Raw genomic sequence first — 18,340 nt, forward strand, 5'->3', positions numbered from 1 at the left:
AACTAATTTGACAGCCATGGTTTTAGAATAGGTTAAGAAAGCATCTGATTACTTTGTAAAAGATGACTGGTTATAAAGCAAGCCAAGTATAAAGTGTCATGATTGTGATTGTATAAAAAAAGCAGTAAAGGATCACCCTAACCTCGTAGTGCTAAGTATAAATAAAAATACAATTAAAATTGAATAGAAAACATTGAATATTTAGAGAAATATGTATTTAAATGTTTACTCATAAACACAGAATGAAAAAAGTTACTTAGAATAAATTAGATATAAAAAGTCAGTATAGGCCTATGTATTTACACACACAGTTATCAGTGATAAGGTTAGGTATTTAGGTATTTATTTATTTGCACACACTCAACACACTCAACAAATACATTAACACATGTAAAGATTAAAAGAGTATGTGCTGGAGAGGTCAGAAACCCGAATGGGCTTATCGAGTGACCTCACCAGTGATAAGGTTACCAGTGCAAATTAATCAGGGGCAAACTCCCAAAGTGTATAAGGCTGTTAAAATCAGTGCATATTCAAAGGAACCATACTGATAGACATTTCACATAAAGTATCCAAATAGTTGTTTCACCGCTGTGCGTAGAGGTTGGTGTACTTTCATACAAGCTTATCTGATAATAGGTTGCTTCAGAAAATAAAGACACGTGAAAGCACTACTAGAATGATGAGACAGCCGTGATAGTGTTGTGGCTTTGTCGCCGCCTCGTGGACATCACGGGGACTGACGTAGTTTAACGAGGTAATGTTTTTCTCGCAGTTGTATGAGGATAACAAGCCAGCGGATCTGAGTTGCGGATACAAGCCCTGTTAACCGACGGCCAATGAGCTGAAAACATTGTTAACCATTTCTCAGAAGAATTCGATTTCAACAGTGACGAGGAAACCAGCATTTGTTCGGCGTTGTTTGTTGATCTTCTTGGAGTGGTCGGGTTGGAGTTTGTCTGAAATCTGGCTACTGTCCGTGGATTAACACAAGACTGACTCCGGACGGAGCACCGCGGCAACAATTTAAGTGTCAAATTGTGGATTATGCTGCTGCATCACGTGTGAATATTTTTCTTTTCGGAGGTTGACTGTTTCCGCAGTTTGTGGTTGCATAGACTCGAAATTCGGATAAATCCGGACAAGACCCAGCCGACACTTGTTGAAATACAATTTACCGAGCAAACCTTTGCCCAACTGATCGTGAGCTTTGCTAACGATAATAGCGCCATTTGGCTAACAACTTTCTCAAACACCAGCGCTAAATCTTTGGGTACAAGTTGCTTTTAATACACGTTTGGTAGATGCGACCGAGGTGTAGTGTCGACAAGTTGGCAAAGTGCGTTTGTCCAAATTGTTGAAATGGCACTGACAGCAGCTTAGCTAACTCCGCTAGCTGCAGCTGTTCACCTCCAACGTTATGTTAGCAATGACAGCTAACGTTACGTTAACGTTGGATTCAAACAAGTGGTTCGCTGAAATGTGTCAATATGAAGTTATATTGTACCATTAACGTTTTGTAATTGACAAGCCATTCCGAACGAAAGTTATTCGAGTTGACTTTCAAACACAAATAATTTGCAAAAGCCTCGTTTAGTCCGCTCTTTTGGCATAAGAAGACTATTTTTTACTGACGGGAGCTTTAACGTTAGCTTTGCTACGTTAGCCACTAGCTCGGCTTACAGTAACCCACTCTGATACTGCAGCCTGCAGAGTTGACTGGAATAACTTTGGTCAGCAATTCATGTATGCTATGTTTTGAAAACACTGATGGGTTCACTGCAGGGCTCACTGACGGACTTTGGAAAATAGACTCCCTGCAACGTTTTCCACTTTTTTCCAAGTAGCTAAAGTTGTACAAACTGCGGCCCGCACAATGTCCGGCTCCCCGGGTACAGGTGGCTCAAACCCCCGGAAGTTCAGCGAAAAGATCGCGCTGCACAACCAGAAGCAAGCAGAGGAGACGCTGGCCTTTGATCAGCTGATGACAGACCTCACTGTTTCAAGGGTAAATGCACCTAATTTTCAACTAATTGTGTAATTTATCCTGCTCGAATGCGTTCATTGTAACTATGGACAAAGCTCCCTCTTTCTCACAGCCTCGGCTGGAATGAGCTGTCTGATAGACTGCTGACTGAGATTTCTGGCAGTGGTGAACCCTATTTGCTGCATTCAAAAGTTGATCGGTTTAAAAATAAACATACAAGCAATGAATAACCAAAACTTTAAAAATCAATAACAAATAAAATACATCTTGCCATTTAGGGTTGCACACGTGTATTTATGATTACAAGTTACCAGCAGTGAAGCAGCAAATGTGAAAGTTAGTTGCTCCTCTACATCTGCACTACTGTCTAAAGTTCCCCTGGTTTGCACACCCTGCTGTGTTTGCACCTTGCATTTCTATACGTTAAATTAAAGGTGGAGTCAGTAATTCTGTCAAACGCTTGCTGACAAAATCACTTTTGGTCAACAAAATCACTGTTGGTCAAAATCAGTGAATATCTCCTCATGATACCTGTCCATACTGTGGGTGTGCTCAAAAAAAGGTGGTGTTAATACACAGCCTAGGCTCTGTAAACCGGTATGTAAACAAAGGGCGCCCTCTTTAGCTAACATGCCAAATATTTCAAGAGTCAACAGATGACCCCTTCAAATGTCTTGCTTTTTCCAAGCAGCCGTCCAAAACTCAAAACATTATAGTTACTATGATATTATACAGAAAAAAACTCCTATATCCTCCAATTACAGTGGGTGGGTCCAAATCATTAAAAGTACAAAAAAGTAGTGGTACATTATTTTACTATTTTTAGTTATTGGTTAAGAATACTAAACTTTCTTTGGTTCCAGCATCTTAAAAGTAAGTGTATGCCACTTTACATTGTCATGTGTCATGCATTTGATCTCTTTGGAGTTTTTTGACGGCTGGTCAGAGAGAACAAGACAAGAACAAGAATCACCTTGGGCTCTGGGAACTTGTGATGGATAGTCATCAGCTTCATTTCCACTTGTCTCCAGTTCCCTTTTTATATATATATATAAATATATTTCTTATAGTCTTTCTTATAGTCGTGGTTACAACAATGTTTTATCCCCCCAATTTCATGATGATTTTAAGCATATTCACTAGTTTTCCGAGGAATACAATTAACACATCCAGGAAGGATATAAAGGCCCCTTTCATTTCATTCCCACACCACTGATTCACAATGTGCCCGTTCAATGAGAGCTCCTGGATATCCAGTTAAAGAGGATGCGGTTTGAGGTGACACTGAATGAAGTTTGCTATAAGGTATATGAACTTTGAGTGACCCCATGAGACAGAAAAGCCCAGTCAGTGATGCCGAGGCAGGCGAGGGCATAGACAGGACACACAGCAAGCAAACAGCTGGAATTAGAAGTAGCTGCCTCAACATTTACACCAGTGACCAAAGGACTTGAGGGGCTCTGAAGAACTACATGGTACCTCTGTGCACAAACAGACACCAGCCATATCTCAGGCTACGTTAACACCACAACGGTCTAGCTAAAAACAGGAACGTTCTTCCTTTAAGTTTTATGGTCACCATTTTGCAAAAAATTCACTTTTATCATAGTTTTTCCAACATTAATATGGTGTGACGAGAGAGACTCCCAAAGTATGAGAAAAAACAACCATCTCCCTTTTTCTTCACCTCCACCTTTCTGAAAACCTTTGTTCATAAACCCCAGTCATATGTGACCTTTAAAAAATGTTCTGCCTTTAGACGACATACTTTTGAATGTGAATCGCATGCACACGGATAAGCAAAAAAGGCTCTACAACTCTCTAGTAGGCATGCCAGGCCAGTTGTTGGCATTGAAACTTTGCAGCCACTGTGATGTTGGCAACTTGGCATCCTTGTCAACCATATGTGTAAAGTCAGAATGTCTAATTCTATTTAGTGGCCTATATGCAAACAACACTGAATAAATATAGATTTTTTGTTTTCTTAATATATATTTTTTACTTGGGTTGGACATCCAAGTTAATCACTGTAAAATGTCTGAAATATGTAGCAATCCAATTAATCCATCTTCCATTGGCCAACAGTCAACATAGAATTTAATTGACATTTTGGGTCGCTGCTATATGTTATATTTGAAGATATAAAGTGTGCCTCCTCTAAATTAGTTTTCAGGTTTCGGTGCAGCCTTCAAGATGCATGTATTTTCTCAGAATTGTAGATGCTGTGTCTTGGAGGTTTTGATTAAGACTACATTTTGAATAGTATCAAGTGATGTTTTTTTCAAAGTCCACAGCACGAATGTCAGTTTTTGCTTCTCTTAGGGCAATACATTTGTTTTTGTTGTGGTTATTCTTGTCATTTTCTCATCGCAATAGATACCCATTAATGGTTGATGATTAATTGAATTAATGAAAAGACAAAAAAATTAAAAGACACATTCACTTTGCGCCATTTTATAAATGGACAGAATGTGACAATTAACCATTTACTACCCATACACTGACGGGGGGTTGCACCAAGGATAGGGTTTTTAGTCCCACTTTACAAGCTAGTCCCTGATCTCTTGTCATGTTCAGCAGAGTAGTAGTAAATGGACTTATATAGCGCTTTATCTCCGTTTTTCACAGACCCAAATCGCTTTACATTGTTTTGTACACATTCACCCAGTCACACACACATTCATACACCGATAGCAGCAGCTACCACGCAGGGTAGGCTGCTGCTATCTCATTGAGAGAACTCTGTCGGCCCCCTGTAAATCAATCCAATAAGGTCAGTTTTTGAGATTCAAATGTTGCCCTTTCGGCAGTCTAAGGAAGAAATGCCCCTCTGATTTGCCTATCCCTGATCAGAGCCGATGATTGGCTCTGTTTACCTTACCATGGCAAAACAAGCCGCCTCCTGTTTTCTGCGAGGTAGTCATCGTGGCATGTCTTGGTAGGATGCCTTTTTGGAGGGAATTCTTTCGATGTGTCGATATAGAGGGAATTCCATAACTTGTCGTGTCCGATACATTTGAAATATTATTACATTTTTTGGCATACAGCCCTAAATGGACATGAGTAGCAGGTGTGATGACACTGGACGAACATTTGGATTCCGTACATCCATAGTTTACTTAAAATGCTTTGAAGAAACATGCAAAAAAAAAAAGATTAAAATGGTGATTTCAAAACCACATAAATTTGAGCAATCGCAACACTGCAGCTGTGACCTTGACTGCAACCAGAGAACAGCTGCCCTGGTTCATTTTTCTATATGAGAAGTGATGACTGGTCGAAAAGAAAATCCCCAATCTGTACTGATTGTAATTCTCATCCTGAAAATATATGTTCTTTACATACGAAGACACAATGTCCAGAATACAGAACTCCTGACACTTGTGTATTTGTCTTGTTGTCCCCCTTTTGACTGGCAGGTGCAGTTTCAGAAGATCCAGCAGCTCCGTTTGTCTCAGTCTCGGGCGCAGTACTATGGAGGCTCTCTGCCTAACGTCAATCAGATTGGGAACACCAGCAATGAATTTCAGGTAGGATCTCCTTACAGTATAAAGCACCACAAACTCTGAATCCAAAATGCTTTGTTCCTTTCGTTGACCGTCAGTCAATGAGAACATATTACAATTTTTAAAAAAATACAACATTCCTGATTTTCTTTTTATTTACTTATTTATTTTTCCAGTAAAATGCATAATCTCCTCTCTGGGGAACCAGTCCTTTAGGTTTTACAGTATTGCATATTCCAGGTGGTTACACTCTATGCTGAACACTGTATGCTTGTGATATATTTTGTACACTCATGGGGAATAATTTCTTGATGTGTGTTCAAACAAAAAGCACAAAATCTTTTTTTTAAGGAGCTGCACATTAATGTGCTCTTGCACCTATGATGTCCCACTGCATTGCACCAAAAGTTTAGCCAGTTTCAACTTTTTTAGTCGATGGCCTTTGTAATTTTTTGTGTAATGAAGGTCTCTGCATCAGCACCTTTTATAATTGCCAATGCAGCAGTGAGATTCTAATAAATGAGGAGATCACTGTTTTCACACATAGTGCTAATGTCAGTCTGAACACAGTCTTGAAGACGTACTGGTGCTTTAAATCGGTTTGTTTTGTGTGAATGTATTCAAATGCTTTCCTGTTAAGCAAGAGGATGTCTGATGTGAATCGAAACATGGATGTTTTCTTTAAAACCTTGCCTACCTTGGGATTACAATCTACCAAATTCAAGGTCTCATTCAGGGTTATTTCAAGGCTTGACCACAATAACCCCCAGTTCTAATGTGGTCTACACTAGTTCAGTGGTTCCCAAACTTTTTTCAGGCCACAGAGCCCTTCCAAGGGAAAGTCATGGAACCATCACAGATGTTTATCGTTTTTAACAATTTCAGATTTAACATTATTATTCCATTGGTTATTAAATTAGTTGTATATTAAAATAGAATCATATCAACATTACATCGAATAATATAGTTCAATTGTCAGTGACTCAAAATAAAAGCCTGCATTTGCTCTGTAGATGAAAAGATTAATACTTATATTCTCTGATATGGGGGAGAGATCAAACCCCACAGGTCTGACTACAGTGACAAGCGCTTTCTAGTCTAGTTTTATTTTTGAGCAGGGATTGAAGAGCCAGATCCAACACACTTTAGTAGTGTTCGGTCTAATTTAATTTGTTGGCTCGGATTCAGTCATCTTAAGACTGTGTTGACGGCTCTGATGTATCATGTTTGTTTATCTGTTTATTAAAGGATTGCCATTAGCTGATGCAGCAGCAGTCAGCTAATCTTCCTGGGGTCCACACTGGACATACACATTACATGATAGACAGAATGATTTATTGACTTGTGTTTGTTGTATAAGATTTTCCCATTGCTTGCTCTGACGATCAGCGTGCTGTGTTATGTATGTTACATGGCAACTGTGAGTTTTCATGTCATTAGCATTGAGTTTCCATAGCAGCGGTTTTCATACTAATTGCTTTTTTCTTGTTTTTTTGAAATTTTTTATCAATGTGAAATTTAACATTAATTTCTTTAATGCAGTGAAAGGTTATACAAAATGCAAAATAAATTAACAATTGATAGGATAAATAAATATTGCAGCAGCCTTTGCCCTTCCTCAAGGCATCAAAAGGTCTGTGTAGTCTCACTGCACAAACAGCAAAACACTGCACTGGGCCTTCACATGCTTCTCCTGAGAGCCATAAATAAATTAGCTGCTTACTGGAATACAGACAGAATAAAAGATGAGTGCAGTAGTTCTGATCTCTCCTTTAAGCAGCACAGTGCCGTATGTGATCCAACAGTGCTTATCGGCAGCACCTGGCCCATATCTGTGTCAGCTCTCCAAAGTGGGCTGTGCTTGGATACAGAGGGTCCAGGTGAAAGTGCCCCTGTTACCTGAAAGAATGGCCCTTTGAGGTAGAGCAGTAATGTCAACACTGTGGCCAAGGCCAGAAATCAATCCCCACACATGGAGGGAGTAAGCCCCTCTCACTAATGGGAGTCCATTCACCTTATCTTTTGGGAACAAGACCCGTCAAACTTCCCTTTGCATAGGAACTCCTATTTACTTTGACTGGTCCAAGCAGTGCTCTTGTAAAGGGACTATATTTGATCAGAGTTTTCCAAGTAAATACCAGCCGTGTACTATTGTATCCTTTTTATGTGAAGAAAAGCTTACATGACCTAAAATACATTTAATAGATTCAATACAATGTGGTAAAATAATCGGTTTATAAAATGCTAAGACTTTATTTATAACATAAGAAGTTATTTATAACACAAATAAAGGATTTGTTTTACTAATAAAAAAAATTGAGCCCAATGCTGCATTTGGAAAAACACGATTTGGATTAAAATTGCATTTAGTCAAGTGATTGCCAGATGTCCCCTTTCCTTTGTCCATACCAACTTTTGGAAATGGCTGTGTTACATGTCTGACATCTCTTTCTCAGGGTGGCTTTCCTTCAGGCTTGGACTCGGTCAGAGGGACCCGTCACCATGGGCTAGTCGAGAGGGTCCACAGGGACCGCAATCGCATCAACTCGCCCCATCGCCGCCCCATCGACAAACATGGACGGCAAATATCCTTCCAAGCCTAAATCATTGACTGTGGGAGATCTCAAAAGGGTAATCAGTGATGTGGAAGTGGGCGTTGTGGCTTCTAGGTAGATGCTGTCTATTGTTGTTGTTTTTTTTTGGTGTTTTGTGTGTGGTGTGGATTCAAGCGTGAAGACACCTACCAGTGAAGGCAGCTGTTTTGTAGCCTTAGGAACAGAATTAGTCATTATGCTAATATGAAACGTGACGCAGAGGATGTGCGCTTTACTTATGCCTTAATGGACATTGTCAGTAGGAGATTCTCAGCATACTCTGTATGCACACTCAGGGTGTGAACTTTGTTTGTAGCAAAAGATGTGATGTGTAATAGTGGCAGTACCCAAAATGAGGAACAGAGGAGTGAAGGTTTGCACCTTACAGTTCAGCTGCACTCTTTAAGCTCTATTTTATTTAAGCTCTATTTTCTAAGAGCCTCCGCAAACTTGGAGGGACTTGTCTTTCTCTGATACACTGGAGTTACAATTTTTATGGTTTGCAGTCATATAATTCCGACTTTGTACATTTTAAAAATACGTTTTACTGTACACTGCTCTTCTGTTGCTCAGCTAATCACTATGGATTTCTTCATAGCCAGTCAGCTATCACATGTGCGCTGTGTGTCGGAATATATCACAGCTGTGTAGGTATCTCTCGAGCACAGACCAGTAGATACATTTAGACTCAATGATTAGCAGCCGTTTCAAGTTATCAAATAATGGATGGCCAATGAGTATGTTGGAAATGCTGTTCTGAAAATCAACCAGAATTGAAAATCTTCTTCCAAATTAGTCTCGAATTTTGTGCTGCACTTAAGAACATGTTGATGTAAGCGTTTTGGGGGTTCATTACATATTCAATTTGAAGTTCAGAAAGACCATGGTCCCTGACTTCTTCCTGGCTACTCAAATGTATTGAATGAGACCACTGTATATGTGATTGGAGAGACCGAGAGCACAAATATCAGTCTTTTTCTATTACATTTCAGTTACAATTCTTGTGGAGAACAATTGGAAAAGGATGCATAACGTAATATACATTAGGATGTATGCAATATTTTGAAGAAACATTCCACAAATTAATCAAAATATGTTTTTCAGTAATTGTCATTACACTGTGACACCACTGATACAGTTATGTATTGCCTAACATGTTTTATGAGGGCAGGGCTGGTGTGTACAACAGTTTCGACCCTTTAAATTGATGAAAGTTCAAAAAGTACAACATAGCTCTTAACATACTTTACTGTTTTGAAGGTTCCTAGTTGATTAACAGTGTAATTTTCGGTGGTTTGTTACAGTTGATTGTGAGATTATGTTGTAATGTAGAACACACATGTATTAGATTTTATAAGTTTTGGAATGGGAACCCTGTCTTGTTCCTTTTTGTTGTAATTAACTTTAAATGTTGATCATCTATTAGGCACCAATGTCCTTTTGAGATATTTGGCATGATTGCCCTTGTAATATCGTTCCATCTCCGAATATCTGAATCTACCTAACCCTAATGAGCACTCAATTCAGACATTCATTCTGTCTATGGCTTTGTATTCTTTGAGAAAACAGTGTTTTTGTTTGAGCATGCAAATGTGTTACAGAGGAGTTCAGAAGGCATGGTGATCAAATAGCCAATACAAAATATGACAGAAAAACGAAGCCCAAACAATATTTATACTGTATACTATATAATACCTCGTCAGATGTGAAGTCTAATTAAATTCAGAGTTTTGCTGATTGAATCATACTGATATCTAAACTCCAGTATGGCGTCTCAAAAAACATCTTCAATGTTTAAATGATAACCAGCCGTTCTGCTAGATATGCTACGTAGCTTTACAAATGGAGGCCCTCAGTAAGGCAGACCACTTGGCAGGTCCCTAGTTCACCTTTTCCACAGAGCCATCTCCGCATCCACTAAGACTCAATTGAGCTTGACAGTTGCAAATCAGACCATCAACTGCTATGGAGAGTGGTTTGAGTGTTGAAAAGGAACAGTGAAACATCCTGAGAATGAAAGTGTGTAGTGCCGTTTGTGGCTTGCCTTTTCCAATCATAGGGCTACATTTTGAAATTTGAAAAGCGGTTTTTGGCTCTGATTGGTTTAAGGAGTCGGGGGTAACTGTGTGGTTTCTACATACTGGACCCACAATTTAAGTATGTCATCCAAAGTTTGGGGTTGACGTTGACCCCAACATTAAAGTTGTTGTAAGGTGTTAAGTAAGAGTACACAAACCTGTCAAATAACCAGTTTGGCAGGATTGTTCCCTTTCCCTCTTTTGTGTCTGGATGAACCACTATAGTGTTCGTTGCCACCAAGCTGATTTTAATGTTCTGTGATGAGCGATAGCAGGGGCTCCAGTCTCTGGAAATCCGCCTCAACACTCATAATAACGTTCCCAAAGCCTAAACAGAAGCTGTTTAGGGCAGTGCTTGGCCTTGTGTGGCACCCAGCGCTCTCTGCTTTAATTTGTTTTTGTTGATCTGTCAACATTTTTAACACATGTCTCTAATCAAGTGCTTGAGAGCAGAGGAGCTCGACCTTCAAACACTAAAGAGTGACTGTCAGCAAGACCAAACACCACCCATCTGAACTCCTGCCCTTTAAGATACAATGCCAGGAACTCTGCCACTGCCTTGTGTAGTAAATCAAATAATGCTGTCATTGTTTCATTATGTATTTGAAAAAGGCAGCTCCATTGTACATATGTGTCTTTGATGGAAATGTGCTTAGAATATCCTTTTTCTCTTGAACCTGTTAAACTATCATCTACTTAGATGTTGTGTCATGCATTTGAGCTTAGAGCTGTAGTGAAAATGGAATAGTCAGGGTGAAGTAGTTTATTTGGACACTTATATACTCATTTTAAAGTCCGCTCCAAGTCAGATTGTAAATGTGTTGTATTATAATTGTGTACCATGTATTTCTGTGATTTAACAACTTATAACATGTAAATACATAAAGGTTAGCTTAGTAACATGAACTTATATACTCAATCACAATGATGTTTCTATATTTATGCTAATCCTTTCCTTAACCAAAACCTACATGGAGAGCTCTCCGTATGGAGCTGTTTACCTGTCCCCACCTCTGGACAACAACTGGAGAAGGTGAGTAGCACATCTGTTAAACTGTTGACATCTGTTGAACATTCTCTTCTTCCTCTAACTAAATTATTTATCAACAGGAACTGTGTCCTGTATCAAGGCTCTCTGTGCCTACCTAGTAGTATTGTCTTTTTATATCATGGCACCAGGCATCTCGATACAAATCAATCAGCAATGTATATAATTATTGGGTATGCATTGGGAATTGTTGGTCTTCATCGTTTTTGTGTAAAGATGCTGTAGTAGCCCTGGGAAGGCTGCGTCTACCTAAAGCTGTTTGACAGCTAGCCTTTTGCTTTAAAGGTTATGCCCAACAGCAGTCACCCTACTGTTTAGGTATTTCTTGTTGTCACAGCACCATTGCCCTGCGGTACAAAATCTCCAACTTAGCAGAAATTCGATCACCGTACCTGCTGGAAAACAATGCTGCAGAAGCAGGCCTCGATGTGAGCTGTAAGATCCCCTTTTCCTGCTCTGGTTGTGCCTACGTAGAGCAGTCACTGCATTGGTAGACGTCTTTCCTCAGTGTTTACAAGACAGTGAATTATGGCCCTGTGATAAAAAGCCAAGCCAAGCTCCTCCCCATTTACACTCTTTTGCTCATGCTCCGTCTCCACATTTGTGTTGTGTTTGCTGGCTTGGCTGGCTGCCTATCACCCTTCCTCGTCCTCTTCAACAGCGCCGACACAGACATTGGCCAGGCTCCGTGTTGAGCGCACTATAACAGCTTGTACTGTAGAAGGCCCACGCCCTCTCGTCATTGTTGCCAGCACAAAACAGGTTGGCTGACAAACGTCCAACCGCAGCAACCAGACGGCAGTGTCCTCAGAGTGGGTGTGTTTGTGGGACAGCCATGTGGCACAATGCACTGAAGGCAGACTCTCACATTTGATTTACGCTGCACTGTTTTCTTCCAGTCTGTCTTTCTCAATGGAAGATTGAGCAAGTCTAAGCTAAAGTAAGTGTATGAAAAAATGTGAAAGCCGGTTTCATTTAATTGAATGATTATATGGTTAGTAGACCATTCATACTCCACGTGAAGTGACACCTCTTAATTGATGGGATTAATCCTCCTGTGGTGTACAACCAGTTTGATATGTGCTATAAAGTGATGGACCACAGCAGTTTGACAAAATAATTTTTAACTTTAATATAAACTAAAATAATTTTCCATTGATTGCCATACATGGTCTCTATGGACATTCAGACAGTCCTCGCACACAGTCTGTTTTTGATTGTAGCTGTATCACAACCTCCCTGTTTTAGGATAAAAAATAAAAGGTTACGTTTGCAAAATATTTTCATGTATCATTTCTCTTCAACCATACCCCACCAATAGCCTTGTAACCGTGATTGGCATCAGCTCTTTCAAGTCTCTGCAGGCCAAGCCTAGCCTCCTGCTCCAACCTGCAACAGATTGTTGTCACAGTGTGTAACAAGGACAAACTTCCCCCTCAGCACTGTATTTTGGCCCAATTCACTGTCAGGGGCCGAGATATACAAGTCTCCACTTAGTACTGGCTTAAACTGACTGTATCAGAGCAGAAAAGAGCCTGTAACTTGTGAAACACCCAATTACCTATGCTTAAATCCACCTATCCAATCATACAATTTTATTTTTGACCCGTTTTGAGTTAATTGTCTTTCCAGTTGCTTTTTAGTGTTGATCATGTATTGACTCTAGTTTAGTTCGGGTTGTGACCTGCTCACTTTTGAAAGTATGTCCTAATTTACCCTAGATCTTTTTGAACATGTCTGGCTTGCGTTTCTTCAGTCAAGACAAGTATTGTTGCCCCTCGCTACTCATTGTTAATTCTAGTAGCTCACTGTATTCCCTCTATTTAAAAAAGCTGACTAGTAAACCCTCCATAAACTTTGCCCATCAGGATCTGGCAGGATGTATGAGTGACTTTTATGATTCATGGTTGATTTACAGATTGTGGTTTTCGAAGAGCAAGTATAAGAGTAGAATCGAGTATGAAGATCAATGTCGCATAGATGTACTTGAACTTGAGTTGCAGGCAGGCACGTTCATCATCCCTTGAAAATCCAACCAGGAAGCCCATAGAAGACAATTTGTTATAACTGTAAAAAGCATGTAAACCCTTTGAAGTGAAAGGTCTCACAGAAGTAAAATACTACATTTCTCTTAAAGAATAGGACAATGGTGGCAGTTACAGATTCATACCACACCATAGCAACAGCATCATACTACTTCAATAGGATGTTGATGCATATTTCCATGCAATGTTAGCACACACACATATTGACATAAACCATGTTTAGGGTGATAGATGGCTTCATAATTCCGAGGTGTCCTGAGTGGACCACTGGGTTCAAGCAGAACTCATTTTCTGTTCTTTGTATTTATTGTTAAAAGTCATGTATCAACTTTGGTCCGGGAGCTAATTGCACCACTGTTGAATTTGAATTTTTTATTTTATTTCAGACATATCAAAAACAATACAAAACTAAATGAAAAGCATAAAAATACAATAAACAAAATGTATGTTTAAATGACTTCACAAAAGAAAAAAATGTATCTGTATTGATGTGATATGCCTGAAAAGGAGCAGGAAGAAGTATACACTTATTTAATCCTACCCCTTTTCCATAGTAAAAAAATATATATATTTATTATATTCGCTCCTTGTAATTCATATAATCTCTATACAATCTATCTATACAATTGGCCTATACAATGGTCATACTCAAGACAGATGTTTCCATTGCAACGTGGTTATTTCACAAATTATGTCATAATTAATGCCATTTCAACAGCAATATTTTGCAGAAGTGTCTTTGTCCTCTTAACTGTTTAAGTGTGCAAAATGAATGAGTAGTAGGCTTTCTTTTGCACAATCAGTATTGGGTTTTTACTTTGAGACTGCTGACAGAGCTTGAATAAAGACGTAACACAGTGTTGGAGGGGAAATGGGAAATCAGAGTTTGTACTGAAGTCTAGCCAGATAGCCTGCTGGAAATTCCCATTAAAGATTGTTTTTTTTTTATATTTTGTTAACAAGAGTCTTTACAAGAGCCTATTGTTACTACTGAATACATTTAAAAAACATTTTCCAAAGATCAGACCAGTGCCTTAACTTAGTATCCTAGACTCTTGTGGTGTTACAGTGAGAGGCAGATTCCCTACTTGTCCGTCTCAGGGGAGTTAGGGGCGGTAAGTGTTTACAACGCCAACCACATCTGCACTGCATTACTGCAAGTCAACTCTGGAGAAGAGCCACAGAGCACTTTAACTCTTTCAGTACTTAAAATATCCCAATAATGATCAGCGCAAGGTTGATATGGAGCAAACGTCTAGAACAAGGGGACAGAGAAAGTTATGCCGTAAGCAAGCATATTTTGCATATATTTAAGGCACCATTTGTGTAAGTGTTTCAGTTGCAGTTACATTATATTGTTACTGTTGCCTGTTTGTATTAAGATGACTGTTGCCAAGCTCCCCAGCCTCTTCTAGATGGAGAGGCTTGGAGGCAGTGGGCCAGTGCTTAGGGATCATCAGGCATGACAGAAATGCAGGGGAAAAGAGCTGTTCACATAGCCTTTAACCGCTCCATGACTGGCCAACAGATTTTATCATGTCTCTGAATTTGGTGAGGCCGTTTTTTTTTATGGGAAAAAAAACAATGATTTCCCAACTTTGTCTATCTGTAGTGAGTCGATAGTGATCTACCATGTGTCCTCTAGCGTTTACTCAAATATATTTCTGTATCTTGGTGTCTAGGAAGACAATTTAATATAAGAGATAGATTTCTGGGGTCCTCAGAAATACGATCTGAGTACAGCTCTGGATTCATCCCTTAAAGGGGGAGATTCTGGAGAACGTTTGTTGTCCAAAATCACTTTTTTTCAAAACCAGCAAATATCTCCTCACTACCAACTACCAGACCATACTGTGTGTGCGCGTGCAAAAAAATATCTGGTTTCCTAGCTACAGTGGGACCACTTCGTTTACATACCCTTTGTGTACATAGACGTTTACAGAGCCTAGGCTGTGTATAACATTAGATTTATTTTCAGCATACAAACAGTACGGACAGGTAGCGGATCGTGAGGAGATATTCACTGATTTAGACAACAAGTGTTCTCCAGAATTGCTGACTCCACCTTTAAGGAACCATCTGTTTCAGGGTCACATCGTAAATGCAATCCCACGCTCTCCTCCTCTTCCATTCACCCATCTTTGGCCGGCTATTCCTGTAGCAGTGTCCCTGGGGATGAAATCCCAGACCGAGCTCCCTGTAGACCGCTCTGTAGAAAGGCCTTCCAGGAGGGGAGAGATTTTTTAAGTTTTCTCCTCGGGAGATGTGGTGTGATGATTCTCGTGGGCTTTTATCTGCAATCTTGGTGGTCCGATTGCTGCCCTCCTATAAAAAGACCAGTGTTCCTGCTTGTAAACACCAACTTCTTTCTTCTACAAAAACCCCCTTACAAACTTAGTGACTATTCTTGCATAATATTAGGCTGGTTTACCCCAGTTGACCATATAGTCAGTCTGTTTGCGTTTCATCTTCAACATTGCACATTTTGGTTGATTGAAGTATAGCTGAGATTTATTTCTAGATGAATACGTTATATGTGTATTCTGTCAGCCAATATCTGTTTCCTAAATTATTTCAACATAATTCCACTTATTAAAACATGGCAACCGGAAAAACAAATCAAGATATCATTGTCCAATGGGTGGGTGGAGTGCTGCAGCTCATCTGCATTCCATAGCTTACACCATGCGTATTATAAATCTAAATACATGCCATTACGCCCTACACTACAGTGACAAACACATCGGCTAAACCTGGTGATGTGATACACCTAGTGAAATTGTGGTCTGTCTACTGTTGTCATCAAATTTAACCGTGATTGAAAGGGCACTGCCAGAGATGCCCACTTCTAGTATACCAAAAGACACACAGCGTTTTTTTCTTTGCATAATGTTGAACTTTATAAGAAGGTTGTCTTCAGAAAATTTTGGATTAAAAATATCACCATGTCCTTTTGTAATAATAATACTGAAAAACCCCTTGCTTAGGGTCATGTTCTTGGTATGCTTGCCTACCAGAAAGAAAGGGTTTTTGTGAGCCATTTTGTATTTTTAGAAGGCCAGTTCTAACAGTAATTTACCTTTTTCCCCCTTTAGTTGCCTCTATGTACTTAAAGCGTAGGTAGGAGTCAAAACGCCCTTTTGCTGAACGCTTAAAAACACTTAGTCACAGTTCTCACTCCATCGTTTCAGACTTTGACTATGACCCTTCACTCCAATTGTTTACGTTGGTTCTCTTTGAGCCGTTCCCTAGAGAACTGGTTAGTGTTGTAACAGTCTCTCCCCAGTAGATATGGAAGAACGGCTTGTAACTGCTCACTTTATGCAGGTGTATAATCTTGGCCTGCAGTCATTCTTCTCGTTAGCACACTTTTCTTTGTTTTTTTCTTAATTTTTCTCAAGTGTATGGCCTTTTTGTGCTGTATCTTTGACTGATTTCCAGGGTCTTGCTTCCTTCCACACATGCGCCAACAAAGGCTCATCATATTTTTTATCAAATTTCTCTTTTTCACAAACTTGAGGCAGTAGCCGGGGTCTTTACTTTCATTCTCTCATTCTTTTTCTCTGTCTCTCTTTGAAGGGACCAGCAGCCATGGACTGAGGATAAACGGCCTGGGTTTAGATTATTATCACAACTCAACAGGTGACCCTTGACCCCCGCCCCCCTTTTTTTCTTTCCTTCAGTCTATCGTTGCCGCTTCATCCCTCGCTCACACAGAAGCCAACAATTCTGTTCTTTGTCTTTTTGCAATCACTCTTCTTGACTACATTGCGTCCTTGTTTCTATCCTTTGCAAATCTCCGCCTGATTTGTACATCTTATAAATCCCCTTCTTTCTTCCTTTGAAGCACTGATATAGAGGCCACGCAGTCTCAGCAAAAGACTGTTATGATTGATGTATTAATAATGTTTTCTTCTTGTAGTTTTCCATTCATATTTCCAGTTTGTTATTTCTGAAACATTAATCGTTTCTCTTTAACTAACCCAGCTTTAGGATGGCTCCTTTGCAGACTAACATCACGGCTCCTTCTTCCCTTTTCCCAAATGATTGCATCCTTCTCAAAGTGTTGAATTGATTTTTTTTTAAACACATCTCTTCAATCAACAGACAGGAGTTCTTATTATATCCCCAAACTAAATATTTCAAAATTCACATCAATATTGTTTTGAAAACTTAGAAATGGAAACAGTATTTATTGTAAGTGGAAGTTTATTTTGTAAACATATGCTCCACAATTCAACTCTTTTATTTGGTGTAAGTTACATTGGAAGATTATTATAAGTTTGACCATTTTGGATTCAATACAAAGGTACCTCTATGACATATTAATCTAACCTTTGCATAACACTATGGGATAAGTACTAGGATAACAAGACTACTGAGATGCTGTGTGGTCACTGTGCCCAACTGTAAAGCTAAATGCTCGTTGAACCAATGGCAGCTGGAGTGGTTGAGTGGGGGATGAAAAAATTTAAAAATTAAATTTGACAACCAATTACCAGAATGTTGAAAATGCCATAACGTAAAGGGCTAGTGGCAACATTTTAAATACAATTCATCCCTGTCAAGTCAATATTAACTATATTTTACATTTAGTGATGATTATTTAATCTCTGAGACAATATGTGTTTTAATCATAGACTGATAAACATTGAGTCCAGTGCGGTGGGGATGTTTACGGGTAAGGTCGGCGTGAGCTTGTGTGGAGGCTGAGCAGGAAGCTGAATGACTCACTGACCTTCCTGCCCTTTGAAATCCTCTGCCTCTGTCCAAGGTTCTGGCACACCTTGCATAATTGTTTCTATTCGTCCTCCTCCTCCTCTTCCTCCCACACAGAACCAACTCAGACTCTGCTCTCCATACGAGTGCTATGAACCAAAACCCTCAGGACCCCTTTGGCATGAACCAGCAGATGGGTCGAGGTCCCCCCCAGCGCAATGGTGAGAGTAAAACACACACACACACACACACACACACTCTGAACCCGACACACTTGCCTACAAAGAGGGCATTTTCTTTATTTTTCTGTCTGCTTTACGTTTTTTCTTGTCATCTATGTCTTGCAAGTTCATATGTTCCCTT

General features: G+C 39.6%; 1 protein-coding gene across 4 annotated transcripts in view; it reads left to right on the forward strand.

Annotated features, from left to right (window-relative positions):
- The first annotated feature begins 808 nt into the window (after positions 1-808).
- Positions 809-18,340, forward strand: part of crtc3 (CREB regulated transcription coactivator 3) — a 33,510-nt gene continuing 15,978 nt past the window's right edge. For 2 of the 4 annotated variants that reach the window (XM_080032251.1, XM_080032252.1), the window contains exons 1-6: positions 809-2,008; positions 5,407-5,517; positions 7,950-8,078; positions 11,137-11,198; positions 16,838-16,900; positions 18,095-18,198. In XM_080032251.1, the coding sequence (XP_079888377.1) occupies positions 1,877-2,008; positions 5,407-5,517; positions 7,950-8,078; positions 11,137-11,198; positions 16,838-16,900; positions 18,095-18,198 (601 nt within the window). In that variant the 5' untranslated portion in view covers positions 809-1,876. The remainder of the gene's footprint in view (positions 2,009-5,406; positions 5,518-7,949; positions 8,079-11,136; positions 11,199-16,837; positions 16,901-18,094; positions 18,199-18,340) is intronic. The other 2 variants (XM_080032253.1, XM_080032254.1) reach the window with 1 other exon arrangement.

The sequence above is a fragment of the Ammodytes marinus genome (assembly GCF_949987685.1).
Source record: "Ammodytes marinus genome assembly, chromosome: 1".
Taxonomy (NCBI): Eukaryota; Metazoa; Chordata; class Actinopteri; order Uranoscopiformes; family Ammodytidae; genus Ammodytes; species Ammodytes marinus.